Here is an 18,420-nt window from a genome sequence, read left to right as displayed (position 1 = left end):
AATGTTTTTTTGGGGCCAGGCCTCACCTTAAGTAGAATTGAATGAAGTGAGTGATGTACAGAGGCTCCACCCACATTATGGGGAGGCCTCCCAGTCTGCATAGACATTTGTACACAGCTTGTACACAGGCTCACAGAGCTCTACACATTTCCCCAGTATTGGGTGCATAATGTGCCACAGGCCACCAAACCCAATAGCTCAGGGCTCCCGCACCCAAATTGTATTAGCATTGAACATTTGATAATTGGCACCTGTATAGAAAGGGAAAATAGTAAGAGGTAATAGGTGCATCTCCAAACTCAGAACAAAGCAGCCTGGTTGTCTGTGTGTATTAATTGTATATTAATTGAGCGTTTAATGGTATACAGGCACTAATTAACATTGGATTCACTTGCACCCCTATAAATCGGAGCAGACTGAAACAATGGTTGTTGGGTGTTATGGTCCACCAGTTGGTAAAGCTGAGTTATTTAAAAATCCCGGGGGAAACTTTAAACAACTGTTATAACCTATATTTTTTAAGTGGTATGTTTGAGATGCAACTCTAAATTCAGGAATCAGACCACCAGTTCTCGAGAGATTTTATATTAAACTAAATGAAACATTTTATTAATTTACACAAGTTAAATATATACACATGGCTACAAATTATTACTATCATAACTTTTATCAACTTCCCAAACTAATCTCCATTAAGGCAACAGCACCTATAGACTTAACCAAACACTAGATAAAGCATTTTTACTTTACAAATTCAAAATGAGGTCCCTCTCGCTTTGGTTCCTGTGGAGACAGTTGTAGGCTTACGGCTACTTTGATCTTACATTGACTCTCCACTGCACATATAAAACTGCTGTCTGTTATGCCCAGCACAGCTCATTAAATGTAAGTTCTCACTGTATCACCAGCCTCTTTGAACTCCACCTCTTCTAACAATAAAACGCCTTTCGTGGTACCAATTTTATTAGTTAGATAAACATACTGCTTGTTCTCTACTAGCTGGGTGCCAGGTTTCACCCCACTTCCTGAATGGTCTATTCAAAAAATGCAAATGCACTCTACCTCTCTTACATCTCAAAACTAGTACATGTTAAAGCACCCAGGCTAGTTGGCTTTAATCCAATTAAGGAACACCCACAGACTTAAATCTCTATTTCAAAAGAAAAATATTTTCCAATAATATTATATACATGAATAGCTTCGTGACATGGGTTTGGAGGTGCATGTTTGTAATGTGTGCCTCTGTACACTGTAAATAAAACTTTATAAGTGTGTTAAGATTAGGCTCCAGTTCTATCCTGTGCACTACTCCAGATTGCAAGATGGCAATGTGTAGTTCATCAAGCCAAGACCACCACTGTCTATCAATGTGTCAACCAAATTAGAACACACTGCGAAGAAGAGCTTTGACAGCTAGGCTATCCTAATTAATGTGTTTTGATTCTGAGAAATGAGGGAGCAGACTTCAGGATTAACTCAAAATGTCACTGCTGTGACTTTAAATGAACTTTAAAATATTTATGTTGTTTCCACGAAAAAGATTAAAATGAGAATGGCATCAAACTTCAAAGTCAATAGTCTCTGATGGAAATAATTTGCAATTTGTGCAGCCCCTTCAATACAAGCTCACATAAAATATCTCCTCAACCACTGTCCTTTCAGTTGATTTCCAACATTTCCCAATAAAGTGCAAGAAGCCTCCATATGTGGACACATAGATATATGTATTCATTAACCTGTTGGAACGGACAAAGTTGTGGTGACTAAATGTTGACATGTAGAAAAGTTAGTCACTGCACAGCTGCAATAATTTACAAGACTTTACAGGCAACCTGGTTTCGCAATGAGAACCAGAATTCTGGTTTACATCATTATATCATCAGTTTTTTCAGGTATCTGATAACATAATAAAAACCCTTGCATTTATCTAGTGCCTTTCATAACCTCAGTACATCCCAAAATGCAACCAATTAAGTACTTTTGAAGCAATGTTGTAATGTGGGAAATAGTGGCAGTCAATGATAATGATCAGACAATCTGTTTTAATGATATTGGTTAAGAGTTAAATAAACATTGGCCAGGATAACTCTCTTCTTTGAAATATCACCATGGGAGTTTTAGATCTACCAGAGAATGGCAGACAGGGCCTCAGTTTATTGTCTCATTCAAAAAAATGGAATCTCTGACACTGCAGCTCTCCCTCAGTACTATACTGGAAGCATCAGCTGAGTAACGTGCTCAAAATTCAAGAGTGAGACTTCAACACATATCCTTCTGACTCAGAGTAGGGAGTGCTACCTTGTTAGAACTGACACTTCATTACAATGAAGCAAGCCTTGCACGCAGTGACATTACAGGATATTCTGTACTTTCCAATAAGTCACTAAATAAAGCATGTGGCAATTATACAAGGAGCTGGCTTATCAGGGAACTGAGTCAGCAGCAATGAAAAATGGGCAAACTACAGAAATTTGCTGATCTTATAAACTAGATCTTTAACCTTCTGAACATTTCCAGTTTTACACAGCCAACTTTCTAAAGATACATAACAATGATGCTTCAGTGGCCTCTCTCAACTACAGAATAAGGCACGCCTGGGGTTCAGGCCGCCGCTTTCCGAGACCAACCAAAAACCCGAAAAATGCCGAAAATGGACAAAAATGGCCGACGGCCAGGCCTCTCGGTCGGTTTGGCGGCAGCCTGGGTCGGCTCCTGCAGACCTGGAGGCTCGAGAAGGCTCTTGGCGCTGTCGAGCGATTCTCGATTTGCCACCCCCTACTATTCTGCAGATACCCCGTCAACCTCCCCAGCCAGCAAATGCAGCTAATGATTTCTCCACCACACTTGCCTCTCTGCCAGAGACTAAGTCCAAATGGTTAATGATTTCTCCAACAAACTTGCCTCTCTGCCAGAGACTAAGTCCAAATGGTTAATGATTTCTCCACCAAACTTGCCTCTGCCAGAGACTAAGTCCAAATGGTTAATGATTTCTCCACCAAACTTGCCTCTCTGCCAGAGACTAAGTCCAAATGGTTAATGATTTCTCCACCAAATTTGCCTCTCTGCCAGAGACTAAGTCCAAATGGTTAATGATTTCTCCACCAAACTTGCCTCTCTGCCAGAGACATGCAGCTCTGGTCCCAGCTCCTAGCTAAACCCATTTTTTTTTTTCCATGGGATTTGGGCATCGCTGACAAGGCCAACGTTTGTTGCCCATCCCTAACTGCCCTTGAAAAGGCGCTGATTAGCCTGCTTCTTGAACCTGCAGACCTTGTGGCATAGGTACGCCCACAGTGCTGTTATAGGAAGGGAGACCCAGTGACAGTGAAGGAACGGTGATATAGTTCCAAGTCAGGAAGGTGCGTGGCTTGGAGGGGAACTTGCAAGCAGTGCAGTTCTGATGCATCTGTTGCCCTTGTCCTTCTAAGTGGTAGAAATCACAGGTTTGGAAGGTGCTTGACAAGCTGCTGCACTGCATCTTGTATACGGTACACTTTAAACTGGTGGTGGGAGAAGTGTGTGTTCAAGTGGTGGCTTAGCAACTTCCAAATCCTAAACATTTTTTGTGTGTTAGTCAGATATAATGATAACAAACTGGCTCTACACTGTTCAGGTAACCCCCCCCCCCCCCACAATGACTTGTAAGGGGATCCAGGCAAACTGTTCACACTGGTAAATAGGTGGGATCCCAAGAAACACAAACGTCAGGATTAATAAGGGCCCTTTTTAGGCCAAAGTGCGCTCATGGATTCAGCTACATTGGACATGGTGGTTTCAAGAGGAAGTGTCTGTGTTTTTCTCTCGTGAAAGAAAAGGCTGTCACCCAGATTTTGCAGTCAGCAGCAAAGCGACAGTGCTTTTCACTGACCTTGAAGAAAGCTGCCCACAAAGATGTAGACAACAAAGATCAGAAGAATTCTAGCAAAATGTCCAATGCATTTAATGGCAAAGTGAGTGAATGTGCCACCCAGCGTGACACTGAATCAAACAGAAATAGATGCTCCTGGGTTTGAACCCTGGTTTGCCTTGAGCTAAGCAAAAGTAGCAATGCTGGATCTAAGTCTGATTATGGTGCCCCGAACTAGGCCTGTTCCTGATTCCAGACGCAATTAGAAAGTCCGCATGTATGGATAATAGGTGAGGATAGCATTAGGCTCAACGGTGACACTCTCTCCTCCCAACTTCTTCCCAGATCAAACAATCTGGTGAAATGTTCTGGGTTTACTCGCACATAAGGAATAGCCACTTTGGCAAGGTACCAGCAGGTTATTTCCTCTGGATGGGGGAATCCAGACAAGGTAGCACAATCTTACAAATTAAAGAATTGAATTCAGGAAGCACTTTTTCTCAGAAAGAAGTGGAAATCCGTAATTCTTAGTTGAAATTTTCAAGACAGCGTTCATCAGATTTTTCTCAGGCAAGTTTATCAGAGAATAGGGCACAAAGCTTGAGAAATAGAGTTGAGGTACAGACTATATGATTGGATTGAATGACAAACTCTCCAGGGGATGAATGATCTGATCCTTTTCCTACAGAGCTACAGATCAGAAAAATGGGAAACTAGCAAGCTCGCAAATACAAAATATCCTGAACTTGAACTAAAAGCTTTTCATGCTCCATAAAATCTGGGGACAATTACAGTTCTGTGCTTTACAAACAAATTGCTTTTTCTAAATAAAATGTAAAAACAGTTTTTGAGCCATGTTTTCAATCTTCTGCAAAAATAATTTTAAATATAGATTTTAAAGAATGCCAACCCAGGCTGTAAAATAAAAGTCAATTTGAACCATATCTTCAAAATAAAGGGGGAAAAAAAATCACACTTACACTGAATGCAGGTTTGAAAGAGAAAAAAAATAAAATCAAATGATGAGAAACTTACAAAAAAGTAGTGGAGACAAGGCAATAGGACCACATCTGTGAGAGTAAAATAAAGCCCCTCAGCAAATACACGTTCCAGTGGTGGAAGGTCAGTCGTTTTCACTTTTCTGATGCAGGACTGCTCTCTACTGGTCGCAGCTGGTACTTGCTCCACAGTTAGTTTAGAAAGTGCTGTCCTCAGCTCCATGCTACCCAATTCTGTACCCTTATTTTCCTTCTTTAAATCTCGAGTTGTGTCAGCCCCTTCATCGGAGTAACATCCAAGCGATCGTTCGAATCCCTTTTCGACTGAGTCCTCCTTTCTTTCCTTGGTTAACAGCTGCAGCTTCTGCCTACGAATCTTGTCATCGTTATGAACTCGAACAGGTTCCCTGAGTTTGTGCTCTAGGTGCAGGATCTCCGGCGGAATAGCTGCTCTCTGATCACTCAAATTTTTGAGGAAGCCTTCCACAGCCAACGGAATGCTAATCTCACACAGCCTGGTCCATTGGCTCACCTGCCAGATAACAGAAGCACTTATTATTCCTGTTAAATGCATAATTTGTCTGTACTAGGTTACAAGAAACAATTACAGCACAGCAAATGATGATCGTCACTGAGATACATGTCACAATGTACCACAGAGTTGTACTCGGTGGGTCAAAACCAAGTGTAGCTTTCAATAAAGAGAGGACAATTGGACCAGGAAGCACAGATTAGTTCACTCCCCATGTTAAAAGTTATGTGCTTTGTCTTTAATTTTATTTTTCCATCATAAATTTCCATGACTGCAATAATGATACAATTTGCTTAGTAAACTTGTCACACTGCAGCACATCCACTGAGTTATAAATTATATCCACAGGATATAATTACAACATGACAATTTTAGTTCCCACTTTTACTTGCAGCAAGATTACAACTGGACTGAGCAGGGAGGAGAATATTCAAAATAACCAACAGTCTGGTCATCACACCACCCTGCGGCATCTTAATTGGACAGTAAGACATAGCTTCTTTGGGTTTAAAGAACAAGGGCCTTCTCGTGATCTAAACATAAACACTTGTTGCTGTTTTCCTTTTCCTCGTGTGGTTATCTATCTTTAAGGGCTCCGATAGACGCCCATTCTCTGCATATAGAAGTTACTCTCATCAGCTGAAGTACGCAGTCATGAGCCATTAGCTACATCAGTGTGTCTGATATTTTCACGCCAGCCAGGCATCTTCTGTTCATTTTAAGTCCAGCGGTAGGCAAGTTTTTAGTTTCTGCACTGTATTACACCAGAGCCACTTTCTCAAGTGAATCTGAACTGTGAGGGTTAATAAGCTGTTGAACCATGGGAGGAGGGACATCAGGGCTGAACCTGATCTTGTTTTCAACCAGTGTTCACATACAGAAGATTTCCAGCGGAGCTGAAAAGAGAACAGTCCAGAGGTAGGAACCCTGGCCAAATTTAAGCTCTCATAGCCTGAGAGCACAGAGGCTGACTAGATTTCCCCTCACATCCAACTCAGGTGAGATCAGCCAAAGAATCAGGGTAACAAATAAACCTGAAGCCTTCTGAGAAGTATGGCTCAATGCACATTCCTACAGACATGCATATCACCTGTGATACACATCTGTATAAATAACTAGAAACCTTGTTTGATTTTAATGGACTGGAAAATCTCAAGTCTGTTTGCTAAACTGCTACAGTCCTAATTTAGGGACTAGATCATTTCAATCAAGAAGATTAGTGAGGACCAAGCATCAAATTACACAAGGACAGACCTAGGTTGGACGTTAGGGGGTTCTCCTTTCCCCAGAAATTAGTGGGCCTGTGATGGAGGCTACTAGTTAGTTGATTCTCTAAATTCTTTCAGTCAAAAGATGGACTTGTTTCTGACTAGGGCGGAGATCCAGTTGTATAAGAGGTAGGTGCCTATAACATTAATCCAGGGCTAGGGTGGTCCTCTGGACTCAATTCAATTGCCTAAGGGCCTTGGAAAGGTGTGTTCCTGCTTTTACTCTTCTAACTAGCCTGTGTTTTTATCTGTTTATTTGACTCTCCCAGCAGATTAAATGGCTCCGGGTGGGGTGCAGATTGTACGGACTATGATGCAGAATGCACCAAAATTGAATGGGACCAGCTGGATTGACTAGTAGGTCTTTTGTCTGTCATTTTTTTGTATGTTGGTATTTCAAATCCAGTGAATGCTACAAATTGCTCCAAGCAACATCACGAAAATTATCTTCAGAGAATTATACAAAGATTCAGTTGTCAATCCCTAAAAAACACATTGTGTGTGCAGCCCACGGAACCACCCATCAAGTGATTTACGATCTGTTACTCTCTTGCTATCAGTTCCAATCAACAATGTCAAAACCACATCAACTGCGACACACAGAAGCAAAGTGTTCCCTGGAATTTAGGTTAAGGGGTGACTTGATCAAAGTTTTTAAGATATTAAAGGGAACAGATGGGGTAGATAAAAAAGAAACACATTTTGCTGGCTGAGGAGTCAAGGACAAGGGGGCCATGGTTTAAAAATTAGAGCCAGACCTTTCAGGCGTGAAATTAGGAAACACCTCTGCACACAAAGGGTGGTAGAAATTTGGAAAACTCTTCTGCAAATGGCAATTTGTGTTACATCAATTATTAATTTCAAATCTGAAATTGATATATTTTTGTTGACCAGAGTTAATAAGGGATATGGGGTAAAGGCAGGTATATTGAATTAGATGGGAGGTCAACCCTGCTCTCAATGAAAGATGGATCAGGCTCAAGGAGCTAAAGGGCCTTCTTCTATTCCTTTGTACCCATTGGTGTCCAGGTCTCTGGTGGTGGCATATAACATCAATGAAGACATACCTGAATTAAACTTTGACAATAAAGAAGGCTACTTCCATTCAAATGGCTCCTATTATTTATCTCCAAACTATTGGCCTCTCTTCGCCAGCTACTTTGGATAAATCTTGAATTGGCTACAAGTCACAAAAGGAATGGCAAAGGCATGTGTATCCAGTGTGTAATGGTCAGGCAAACATTTTGTCCCAGCTTCCCCCACCATGGGAACCTCAAAGATATTAAGAATGTTAGAAATTAAAACTAACCCCAATTATCCAGATATACAAAGGTACATACATTTCTGCTGTATTTTCTAACCATAAGTGATGCCAGCAGGGGTCTTTGATGGAGTGGATATTGTCACTGCCTCTATGCCAGAAGTACAAGTTGGGTTCCAGTTCCAGCCACGGAAGGTGTGTTCATAATGTGGCTAAACAGGTCGATTAGCAACCTGTAAATCCTTCCGATACTCTTCATGGCAGGCAGTAAGAGCAGGAGAGTTTCCTGGTCAGCCATACTACAGAAGGCAACGGCAAATCACTGCAGTACTTTGCCAGGCATAATTGTGGATCAAACCAACGGAAGTCTTTGGTTGACTGCGCCTTCTTAGGGCATGGTATCGGAAGGAGGGGGAAGATGTATTCTGTTTCCCTATCTCATGGACAATTTGCTCCAACACATTGAAAATATACATCCTGTACAGGAAGAGTTATCTCTTCTATATGCTACCATCAAAGATTCAGGAGATGTTCCTCCCTAGCCTCAAAATAATCAGTAAGTCAATACAGCATGAAAATACAGCAAATTACTGTGGATAACCAAGCAGACAGTTTCATTAAGATACCTTTGGCCCAATCAATTTTATACCAGATTCCAAACTTCGGGTCAAAGGGATATCCATTACCTATGCATATGCATGCCTAACTTCAGATAACTGTGGGAAGGTTATTTCCTAATTGAAACTCTTTTGATCACTAATCCTTAGGCTCCAAGTCCTACACTTTCACCACCAGCAGATGTATGGAAATACTATCAGGCCTCCTCCAAGTCACACAACATCCTGACTCAGACATGTTGCCATTCCTTCATTATCACTGGGTTAAAATCCTGGAACTCCTGAAATGCACTGCCTGAAAAGGGGGCACACAGATTCAATGGTAAGTTTCTAAAGGGAATTGGATATATATATTTATAAATATATAAAAAGGACAAAACAGGCAAGCAGGACTAACTGGACAGTTCTTTCAAAGAGCTAACCTAGACACAATGGGCTGAATGGCCTCCTTCCATGCACTATAAAATAGGAAGGTCATGGGAACACGATCGACCCAAGTTCCTATCACATATCATCCTGGCTCAGACACGCATCGTTATTCCTTCATTGCCGCTGGGTCAAAATCCTTGAACTCTCTCCCTAACAGCACTGTAGGGGTACCTTCACCACATACTGAAGCAGTTTAAGAAGGCAGCTCACCACCAGTTTCTCAAGTATAACCTAGGATAAGCAATATATGTCAGCCTTTCAAGCCAACCCCTCACCCTGAGAATGAATAAAAAAGATACACAGACAAGATTAACATGAAGAAGCTACAGAACTCTTCTCAGTCTCTGAGAAAATGCATTGTAGAAGTTGAATAAATAAGGGGGAATAGACTGAAATACAGGGCTGAATAATACGCTCCACCATGGTACACAGGCTGCACCCCCCGGAAGCGATCAGCAATCAAACTTCCAAGCCCACTGCCCAAACATGCTGAATAGGCATCAATTGGGCCAACTAATAGTGCTGAATGGGTTCCAGGCCACAGACAGAGTATCCCACCAAATCAGAGCAATAGGGCAGGATATCCAGTGTTGGAGCTCATCGGCTGTGACCCAGATCAAGGTCATGGCCCTTAATTTAAATGGCCACACTGGCCTCTTTAGCAGCACAATAAGAAATGGACCTCTCTACATGAGGTCTCAGGTAAAGCTCATGAACTTAAGTCAGTATACATCGACCTCTTCAATGAAGCACTTCCAGCGGCCAAAGAACACTGTACAGCTAAGATTTAACTCTGCCCTCAGGCAACCCATCATTACGGCCCGCCTGATGAAAAAAAAACAGGAAATATGGCTAGTGTAATTCCCACACAAAGCGTTTTATTCCATTCTGCACATATTATGGCAGTCGACTGCCTTTTTAATGAGCACAGCTAGCCTATTACTTTCAATTTGCATTGCACAGGTGGGCTCCCAATTTCCAGACCCGCCCTGCTAAAGTATTACCCCAATTTGCCGTGATGCAATCAATCTGATGTCATCACACCCAATAGTACATCAGCGTGTGCACATTTTGGTCCCATATTCGCAGTGTATTGCTCAGGCAACAGTCTTTCATAAATAATCAGAGAAGATCTGAATGTTGGCACTTAATACTCTTATCTGCAGGGAGTTGGGGAAAAGTAGTAATGATTAATATATAAAAACATACCTCACACCCCACTGCCTTAATAAAATAAATTCACTCCCGACCATAAAGTCACTGGGGAAGAGTGTGGAGAAACTCGCACACCACCTGGAAATGCACAAAGTTGCAAACAGAGTTTTCTCACTAATGTTTCTCAGGTCAGTAATGTCCAAATGTAAAAGTACAAACTTCCTCCCTAGGCTCACTATGATTAACATTTCCTTCTGGATGTTGCTGGCTAGGCCAGCATTTATTGCCCATCCCTAAATGCCCTTGAGAATGTGGTGGTGAGCTGCCTTTTTGAACTGCTGCAGTCCATGTGTGTGAATACCCACAGCGCTGCTAGGAAGGGGGTTCCAAGATTTTCACCCAGTGACAGTGAAGGGACGGCGATACAGTTCCTAGTCAAGATGGTGTCTGGCTTGGAGGGAACTTGCAGGTGGTGGTGTTCCCATGCATCTGCTGCCCTTGTCCTTCTAAGTGGTAGAGATTGCGGGTTTGGAAGGTGCTGTCGAAGGACCCCTTGGTGAGTTGCTTAAATGCGTCTTGCAGATGGTACATACTGCTGCCACTGTGTATCAGTGTGGAGGGAGTCAATGTTTAAGGTGTTGGATGAGGTACCAATCAAGTGGGCTTTTTGTCCTGGATGGTGTCAAGCTTCTTGAGTGTTGTTGGAGCTGCACTCATCCAGGCAAGTGCAGAGTATTCCATCACACTCCTGACTTGCGCCTTGTAGACGGTGGACAGGCTTTGAGGTATCAGGCAGTGAGTTACTTGCCACAGAATTCACAGCCTCTGACCTGCTCTTGTAGCCACAATATTTATATGGTGAAGTTTCTGGTCAATGGTAACCCCCAGGATGGTGATAGTGGGGGAATTCAGTGATGATAATGCCATTGAATGTCAAAGGGAGACAGTTGGTTCTCTCTTACTGGAGATGGTCATTTTCTGGCACTTGAGGACGCAAATGTTACTTGCCACTTGTCAACCCAAGCCTGAATGTTGTCCAGGTCTTGCTGCATATGGACACGGATTCCTTCAGTATCTGAGGAGTCACAAATGGTGCTGAACATTGTGCAATCATCAACGAACATCCCCACTTCTGACCTTACGATGAAAGGAAGGTCATTGATGAACCAGCTGAAGATGGTTGTGCCTAGGACACTATGCTGAGGAACTCCTGCAGTGATATCCTGGGACTGAGATGATTGACCAATAACAACTACAACCATCTTCCTTTGTACTAGAAATGACTCCAACCAGTGGAGAGTTTTCCCCCTGATTCCCAGTGACTCTAGTGTCCTAACATAGGACACTGAGTACTTCATGAAGTTTTAGCATTGAAGAGAAAAGCATTTGAAAATTAACCTCAGCAGCAATGAGCTCAATACTCATAATATTTAAGCCATAAGATTTATTTTCATCTGTTCAGGCAAAATGCATGTGTCACTACTTTAGTGATTTTAATGAGACAGCGGACACATTTGGTTAAAATATCAAATCTGTATATTTTAACAGCATCTATCTTTTTATTTTTTTGCATGTGATAGACTTTGTGAGTAAACATTTCAGTTTTTGCTAAAAAGACAATCCAATGGGGTTCCGCAAGGCTTAGTACTGGGTCCCATGCTTTTTGCAGTACATATCAATGATTTAGATTTAAATGTAGGGAACATGATTAAGATGGTACAAAAACTGGCCATGTGGTTGACAGTGAGGAAGAAACCTTTGGACTGCTGGAACTTATCAATGGACTGGTCAGGTGGACAGAAAAGTGGCAAATGGAATTGCATCCGCAGAAGTGTGAGGTAATGCATTTGGGGATGGCTAACAAGGCAGGCAATACACAGTAAAGGGTTGGTTACTGCAGAGGGACAGAAGGGCCTGTCTACAGGTTCCTGATGGTAGTAGGACATGTAGATAAGGTGGTTAAGAATGCATATAGGATACTTTCTCTTCTTAGCCATTTAGGCTATCAAAGGTGCTATTTAACTGCAAGCCTTTCTTCCTAAAATCTCTGCTTTTGTAAACATGTCATATTGATTTTACACCCTCTGATGGCGCTGTAGCAGTACCACTGACAGGCAGTTGCAATTATAGCATGATAGCATGATAAGTTAACAAAAGGTAGTTATAGATGTAGAAATTTACAATGGAAATATAAAATTAAGGATGCAACGCACAACTTTAAAATGACGACTGAATTACATCCAACCTCCCTGGTGCCCTCCAATATACCTGAAGATTAAATTTGGTCTTCACTGCCTAATGTGCAACACTATAGGAAATGGACTAGTAAAACTTAAAGATGGAAAAATTGTTAACAGCACCCATCTGTGATAATAATTCCTTAGTGAATCGGTGATTAAAGAAAGGCAAGGGTTAAACAAAATATGCCATCAAAGGCCTGATGACTGAACGATGGCACAAGATACAGTTTTATACTGGGAATCACCAAATATGGAAACAAAATAGGACACTGCAGGAAAAACATACTTCCAAGTTTTTTTGAGATCATTTTGTGCTGGATTGCTTCCAGTAATGTCTGAAATTCATTCCAAATGCAAAATAGATTTTATGCTGTCCTCCAAAAATCAATCATCGGCTATAAATAACCCAAAAAGTAATAAAACAAAGAACTGTGAAATGCAGAATAGAAATTTATAGTATGGACAGGCTTAGATTCCAAAATCTAACATCATTGACTGAAGTCATTTTAAGACTTCCATACACAATCGTGAGGGAGTGAAAGATTAAATTCCTCATAGGTGACATGATCTCCAATTTTGTTCTGTCAACTGGATGTTAAACATTTTCTGCTACATTTGAAAAAGACTGAGATTGCTTGCTAACATTACTCCCCCTCTACCATACCAGATTTGCTAGTCATTCATTTCATGACTACTTGTAGAATCTTACTAGCAAAAAGTGGCTGCTACATTTGTGAACAATAATCATTACAATCATTACATCTCAAAAGAAATTCACTATACGTCCAGTGCTTAACATGTTGCTGCAGAAGGTGATAAGATGCCATATAAATGTAAGATCATCTTTCTTAACTCATTAGTATTGCTCGCTTAATTCCCTATTTCTGTGATCTCCTCCTGACCTACAACTTTTCGAGATCTCCGTTCTTTTCATTCTAGTCTTTTGTACACCCCAGATTTCCCTCAACCACCATGCCATTAGCTGCCTAGGCCCTACTCTCTGGAATCCACCACCCCCACCCCTCCCAAACCTCTCCACTATCCTACCTCTTCTCATTTAACGTCCTTAAGATTTACCTCTATGCCACTTGTTTTTGGCTATCTGTCCTAATAGCTCCTTACATATCACACTGTCAAATTCTGTCAAGTAATGCTCCTGTGAAGCACCTTAGGTTGTTTTACTGCTTCAAAGGCACTATATAAACACAAATGATTGTTGATGCCTCATTTTTAAGTTTGCCATTGCAGACTGATTTTGCACAGATCTGAACTTCCTACAACTTACTCCGTGCCCAGTGTCCACCAAATTAGTTCACTAAGTCAAGCAAAACTGATCACTGGCCAACTGGAACTTGCCTTTAATATGCCTGCCATTAGTAGACAGAGAACGAAACTGAGACTTTACTACTGAAATGACCGCTGGTTTATCCAATATTTCTAACACGCAACTGTGCAGAACTGACTATAGGGCAGAGTCAGTTCTACTATTTGGAGATTACTGTCCCTCCCATTCACAGAACTGGACATGAAGCACAAGAAATTTCTCTGCTATTAAATGTCCTTCCTGATAACATTCTGACGTATAGTGGTGTCTGTGTGTTGTACAGTACTCTCAGTAACAATACTACTGGAGACAGATATTGTAAGAGACAGTAAGCTTTAATATTCACTATTCTCTCTCTGAAAAAAGAATTGTTAATATTCGCGTTAATAACTTTAATTCATGTTGAATAAAAGATGCAGCTGTCCTATTGCAAAAAGTACAATAACTACTTGAATATACAACAGTAGATTTTTATCAAAGCCAAATATTTTACACTTGGAAGAATATTAAAGGAAGTTATACAAGTTTTATACAAGAAGTTTTCTCCAATAATATTTTTTAAAATGTACCACAGTCTCCCAGGTTTGCTCCTCACACTTCCTAACACTATCTCTTATGGATTAATACACATCCTGCACCTTACAAAACTTGCAAAATTAAACTGTTGTCCTATCATTTCTATTAGTTAAATACAATGATTGTACATGGGGACATTGCTAATCAACACAAAAATACCCAATGCTACAGCAATACTGTATCTTATTAAAATAAATATTTATACTATGGGTTAGGTGAGGAAGGGTGGGAGGAGGCTCATGTAGAAAATAAATGCTGGCACAGAACAGCTGGACCAAATGGCCTGTTTATATGCTGGAGGTCCTAGGTACTTCTTTGTAATACAATTTCTCTTATATGTTAAGACTTTCCTATTAAATTAAACCATGAAAGCAGCTAAATATATAGCTATAAACAGTATCTCAGAACAATGCATTATTCCCCAAGAGGACAACTATTTATATATTGATCCTATACCTGTGCACAATTCCTGTCACCATTTTTCATTGTAACCTATGTCCACACTGATAATGGAAACTGCCCATATAAACCTGTCATGCTGTGACTCTCCCTGCCAGTGAAAGCACTGTCAATGAAAAAATCTAACAAAAATAAGATTTAAATGGGGATTGAATTATATCTATTGACTTTGGTCCAATTATCTCCACCTTACAACTTTACTTAATCTTAGTTCCCTGCATACAAGGCCAGAGAATTGACTAGTTAAAATGAATGTTGAATAGTCTACACTATTTTCCAGTTCCCATCGCCTGAGGTGACAGACATTTATACTAACACTGAACACATGAACAGCTACCATCTTGGACATCCCTAAATGTGCACTGTTCATTCACAGTGTGAGGCATTAGCTTGAGACAGGAACAGAAGATTGCTACAGAAAACAATTTCACAATGACCAAAGGAAGGAAAAGTGGTTTGTGTAAATAAAATGTGCTCACGCCCAGTTTACAGTCTTGCCTCTAAGTTACAGTGTTTTGGGTTCAAGTCCCAGTCCAATGCTTGAGTGCATACAGCAGGACTAAGAAACTGCTGCATGATCAGAGGTGCTATCCCTCAGATGATGATTGCACCAAGGAGCTGTCTGTTTCAGTGATTCAGAAGATGTCAAAGACCACATGGTACAATTTGAAGAAGAGAGGAGAATTCATCTGGCTTTCTGATCAACATTGCTTCCCTCAAGTAAGACCATCAAAAACAGATTAACTGATTGTTCATCTAATTGTTGTATATGTATTTCAGAGTATGTAAAATATTTGCCTATTCAACACTAATCACTGTCACTCCATAGGATCATACCAACTTACAGTTCAGAAGAGGCCACACAGGCCACAACATCAGTGCCAGGCTAATCTAAAAATGTCATCTGCACTGCACGCTCCCTGGAGCCCTGTACCTTCCTCTGCTTCCAGTCTTTATCTACTTTTCCCTTAAAAGATGTAACAGGCTCTGCCTCAACCAATTGCAAAGCATTCTATGCTCCAATAACCCTCCACTTGTTCAAAGAAATTCAAATCACATTAAATACTTAGCGATCTGTTAAGCTACTAAATAAGTAAGCACTAAGATAAAAGCAAAAAACTGCGGATGCTGGAAATCCAAAGCAAAAACAAAAATACCTGGAAAACCCAGCAGGTCTGACAGCATCTGCGGAGGGGAATATGGTTAACGTTTTGAGTCCGAAGGACTCGCTGTCAGAACTAAGGAAAAATAGAAAAGAAGTGAAATATAAGCTGGGGGGTGAGGGGGGAGACAGGTAGAGCTGGATAGAGGGCCAGTGATAGGTGGAGATTGCCAAAAGATGTCACAGACAAAAGGACAAAGAGATGTTGATGGTGGTGATATTAGCTAAGATGTGTGCTAATGGTGACATTAAGGGTAGAAAGCAGGTTGGGCCTGGATGCCCTACACCCTCCCCCACCCCAACACACTTTTTGGAAGGCCAGAATGCCTCATCTGAGCCAGCAAACTAACTTGCAGTTAATGGAAACTGCCCATGTAAACCTGTCATGCTGTAATTCTACTCGCCCCACCAGTAAAAGCACTGTTAATGAAAATATGTAACAAAAATAATACTAAAATGGGGATTGAATTATATATATTCACCTTAGTACAATTATCTCCACCTTATAACTTTCCTTGATCTTAGTTCCCTGCAAATAAGGCCAGAGAATTGACTAGTTAAAATGAATGTTGAATAGTTGACACTATTTTCCAGCTCCCATCGTCTGAGGTGACAGATATTTGTAATAACACTGAACACAGGGGTCTGGTACAGTCTGGGAAAAAAAACACAGGAAATCCCACCAAAACGAGTTCAATCTGACTCAGCATATATTATAAGGGTGGGTAGAGGCTATCAAAATGATAGAGGGATTTGATAGTGGAAATGGTTTCTTTGTATTTACCCTATCTTAAAATTAGAGCTAGGCTATTGAGGAGTGAAATAAAAATACACTTTTTCCACAAAATGGGTAGTGGAACCGGAAAGCTGGAACTTGCTCCCCAAAAGGCTGTAGATGCTAAGACAATCAGAATTTTCATGATTGAGGTTGATAGATTTTATTAGGGTAGTAAGAGAAATGGAACAAAGTTGAGTAAACAGAGTTCAGATACACATCATCCAAGGTCTAACTTAATGACAGAACAGGTTCAAGGAGCTGAATGGCCTTCTCCTAACCCTACATCCCTAAATACTCACCTCTGCACAGGCCTTCAAACAGGTCTTTTTGAAGCCAAGCAGCTCTGAAACATCCTTCCTATTGCAGTCTGCATCACAAGTCCTCTGTATAATGTGTCTCAATACCACAGCAAGGCCAGCGCGACAAAATTTCCCATCCTTTTCCACCAGAGCAGGCAAACGGCAACTCCGAACCACTGGAGGAAGCTCCTGCTGGGAAAGGATGCTGATGGGAATGTTGGCTAGTGCTTCTTTCTTCCACAAGGGACCGCCAGCAATGTCTTCATTAGGCACAAGAAACACCTTAATCGATGTGGAGTCACAGTAGGACATTAAAAATAAAACAATAGATGTGTGGAGAGGCAAAATCTTGTCTCCTGTGTGGTTGGATAGCTCCAGGTACAAACATTCTTCATGCACGCTATTGTTCTTCATTTCTCCAACTACCTATAGAAAGTTGAATGACAGCTCATTAAGAATATAGTTATAGGCACCGCATAACAATTTGCAGTTATATTTTCATAAATGTATTTTTAAAATCATTTTTACAGACTGCCACAAGCAACAGAATAAAAATACAGCATCTGAAGGTGATAGTTTAATTTTGCTGGGTTGTTGTTTTGAGAGAGAAGGAAACAGGAAGAGTCAAAAGAGCTTTCAAAATAAACTCCAGCCTACTAGTTTTGAAGCAGCTATTTTCTAGCCAATGTAAAAGCTGAAAACAAATTAGAATTCCCGACAAATGGAAGGCAAGGAGGAAAGATCAAAAATAATTGCTGCATACTTTTAGTTAAAATATGCAGTACACTAAAAGAGATGAAATGGTCCATGAACATGCATAAAAATTTCATAGTACTTTTGGGAAGAGGCCAAGTAATCAAAAGGGCATTCTTGAAAGAATTGACAGAAGGCCCCAAGAAACACAGCAAAGACACTCTTTTCTAAGGAGAGATGTGTACATGCCTGGCAATGTTTTGCATACACAGTTCATACTCTGCAAACACAGTGAATCATTAAGCACAGATGTGAAGATGTCAATATTTTTATCGCTAATTTTTCAGATTCTTGATAATATTGTGAAATACTTCATAATCCTGAAAATACCTCAAAAGAAGTTTCCTGCATTTTAGCCATCATCTAGGTTCTTCAACTTGACACTGGATCTTCTAAAATGGTGCTTGTGGATTAAAATGTTAATGAAACTTGCATTCATATAGGGCTTTTCATAACCTCATTAGCACTAAATTGCTAGTCTTAACATCTCATGGAGCGATTTGGAATTATATTGCTGTTCCTTCACTGTCATTGGGTCAAAATCCTGGAATTCCCTTCCTAACAGCACTGTGAGTGTACCTACGCCACATGGGTTGCATCAGTTCAAGAAAGTGGCTCATCACCACCTTCTCAAAGGTAATTGGAGATGGGCAACAAATGCTGACGTGGCCAGTCACACCCACATCCCATAAAATAATAAAAAAGGACTTGGCTGAAGCTTG

The 18,420-nt window shown here is 40.7% G+C and overlaps 1 protein-coding gene across 5 annotated transcripts in view; it reads right to left on the bottom strand.

Moving 5' to 3' along the window:
- Positions 1-18,420, bottom strand: part of gstcd (glutathione S-transferase, C-terminal domain containing) — a 165,250-nt gene that overhangs the window by 146,006 nt on the left and 824 nt on the right. For 2 of the 5 annotated variants that reach the window (XM_041184185.1, XM_041184194.1), the window contains exons 2-3: positions 16,946-17,371; positions 4,883-5,377 (exon numbers count right to left, since the gene is read on the bottom strand). In XM_041184185.1, the coding sequence (XP_041040119.1) occupies positions 4,883-5,377; positions 16,946-17,359 (909 nt within the window). In that variant the 5' untranslated portion in view covers positions 17,360-17,371. Of the gene's footprint in view, positions 1-4,882; positions 5,378-16,945; positions 17,372-18,028; positions 18,102-18,420 lie in introns of all 5 variants that reach the window. The other 3 variants (XM_041184177.1, XM_041184214.1, XM_041184205.1) reach the window with 3 other exon arrangements.

The sequence above is a fragment of the Carcharodon carcharias genome, chromosome 1 (genome assembly GCF_017639515.1).
Source record: "Carcharodon carcharias isolate sCarCar2 chromosome 1, sCarCar2.pri, whole genome shotgun sequence".
Taxonomy (NCBI): domain Eukaryota; kingdom Metazoa; phylum Chordata; class Chondrichthyes; order Lamniformes; family Lamnidae; genus Carcharodon; species Carcharodon carcharias.
Note: the sequence above shows the minus strand (reverse complement) of the source record. Positions and strands in the feature narration are given on the sequence as shown.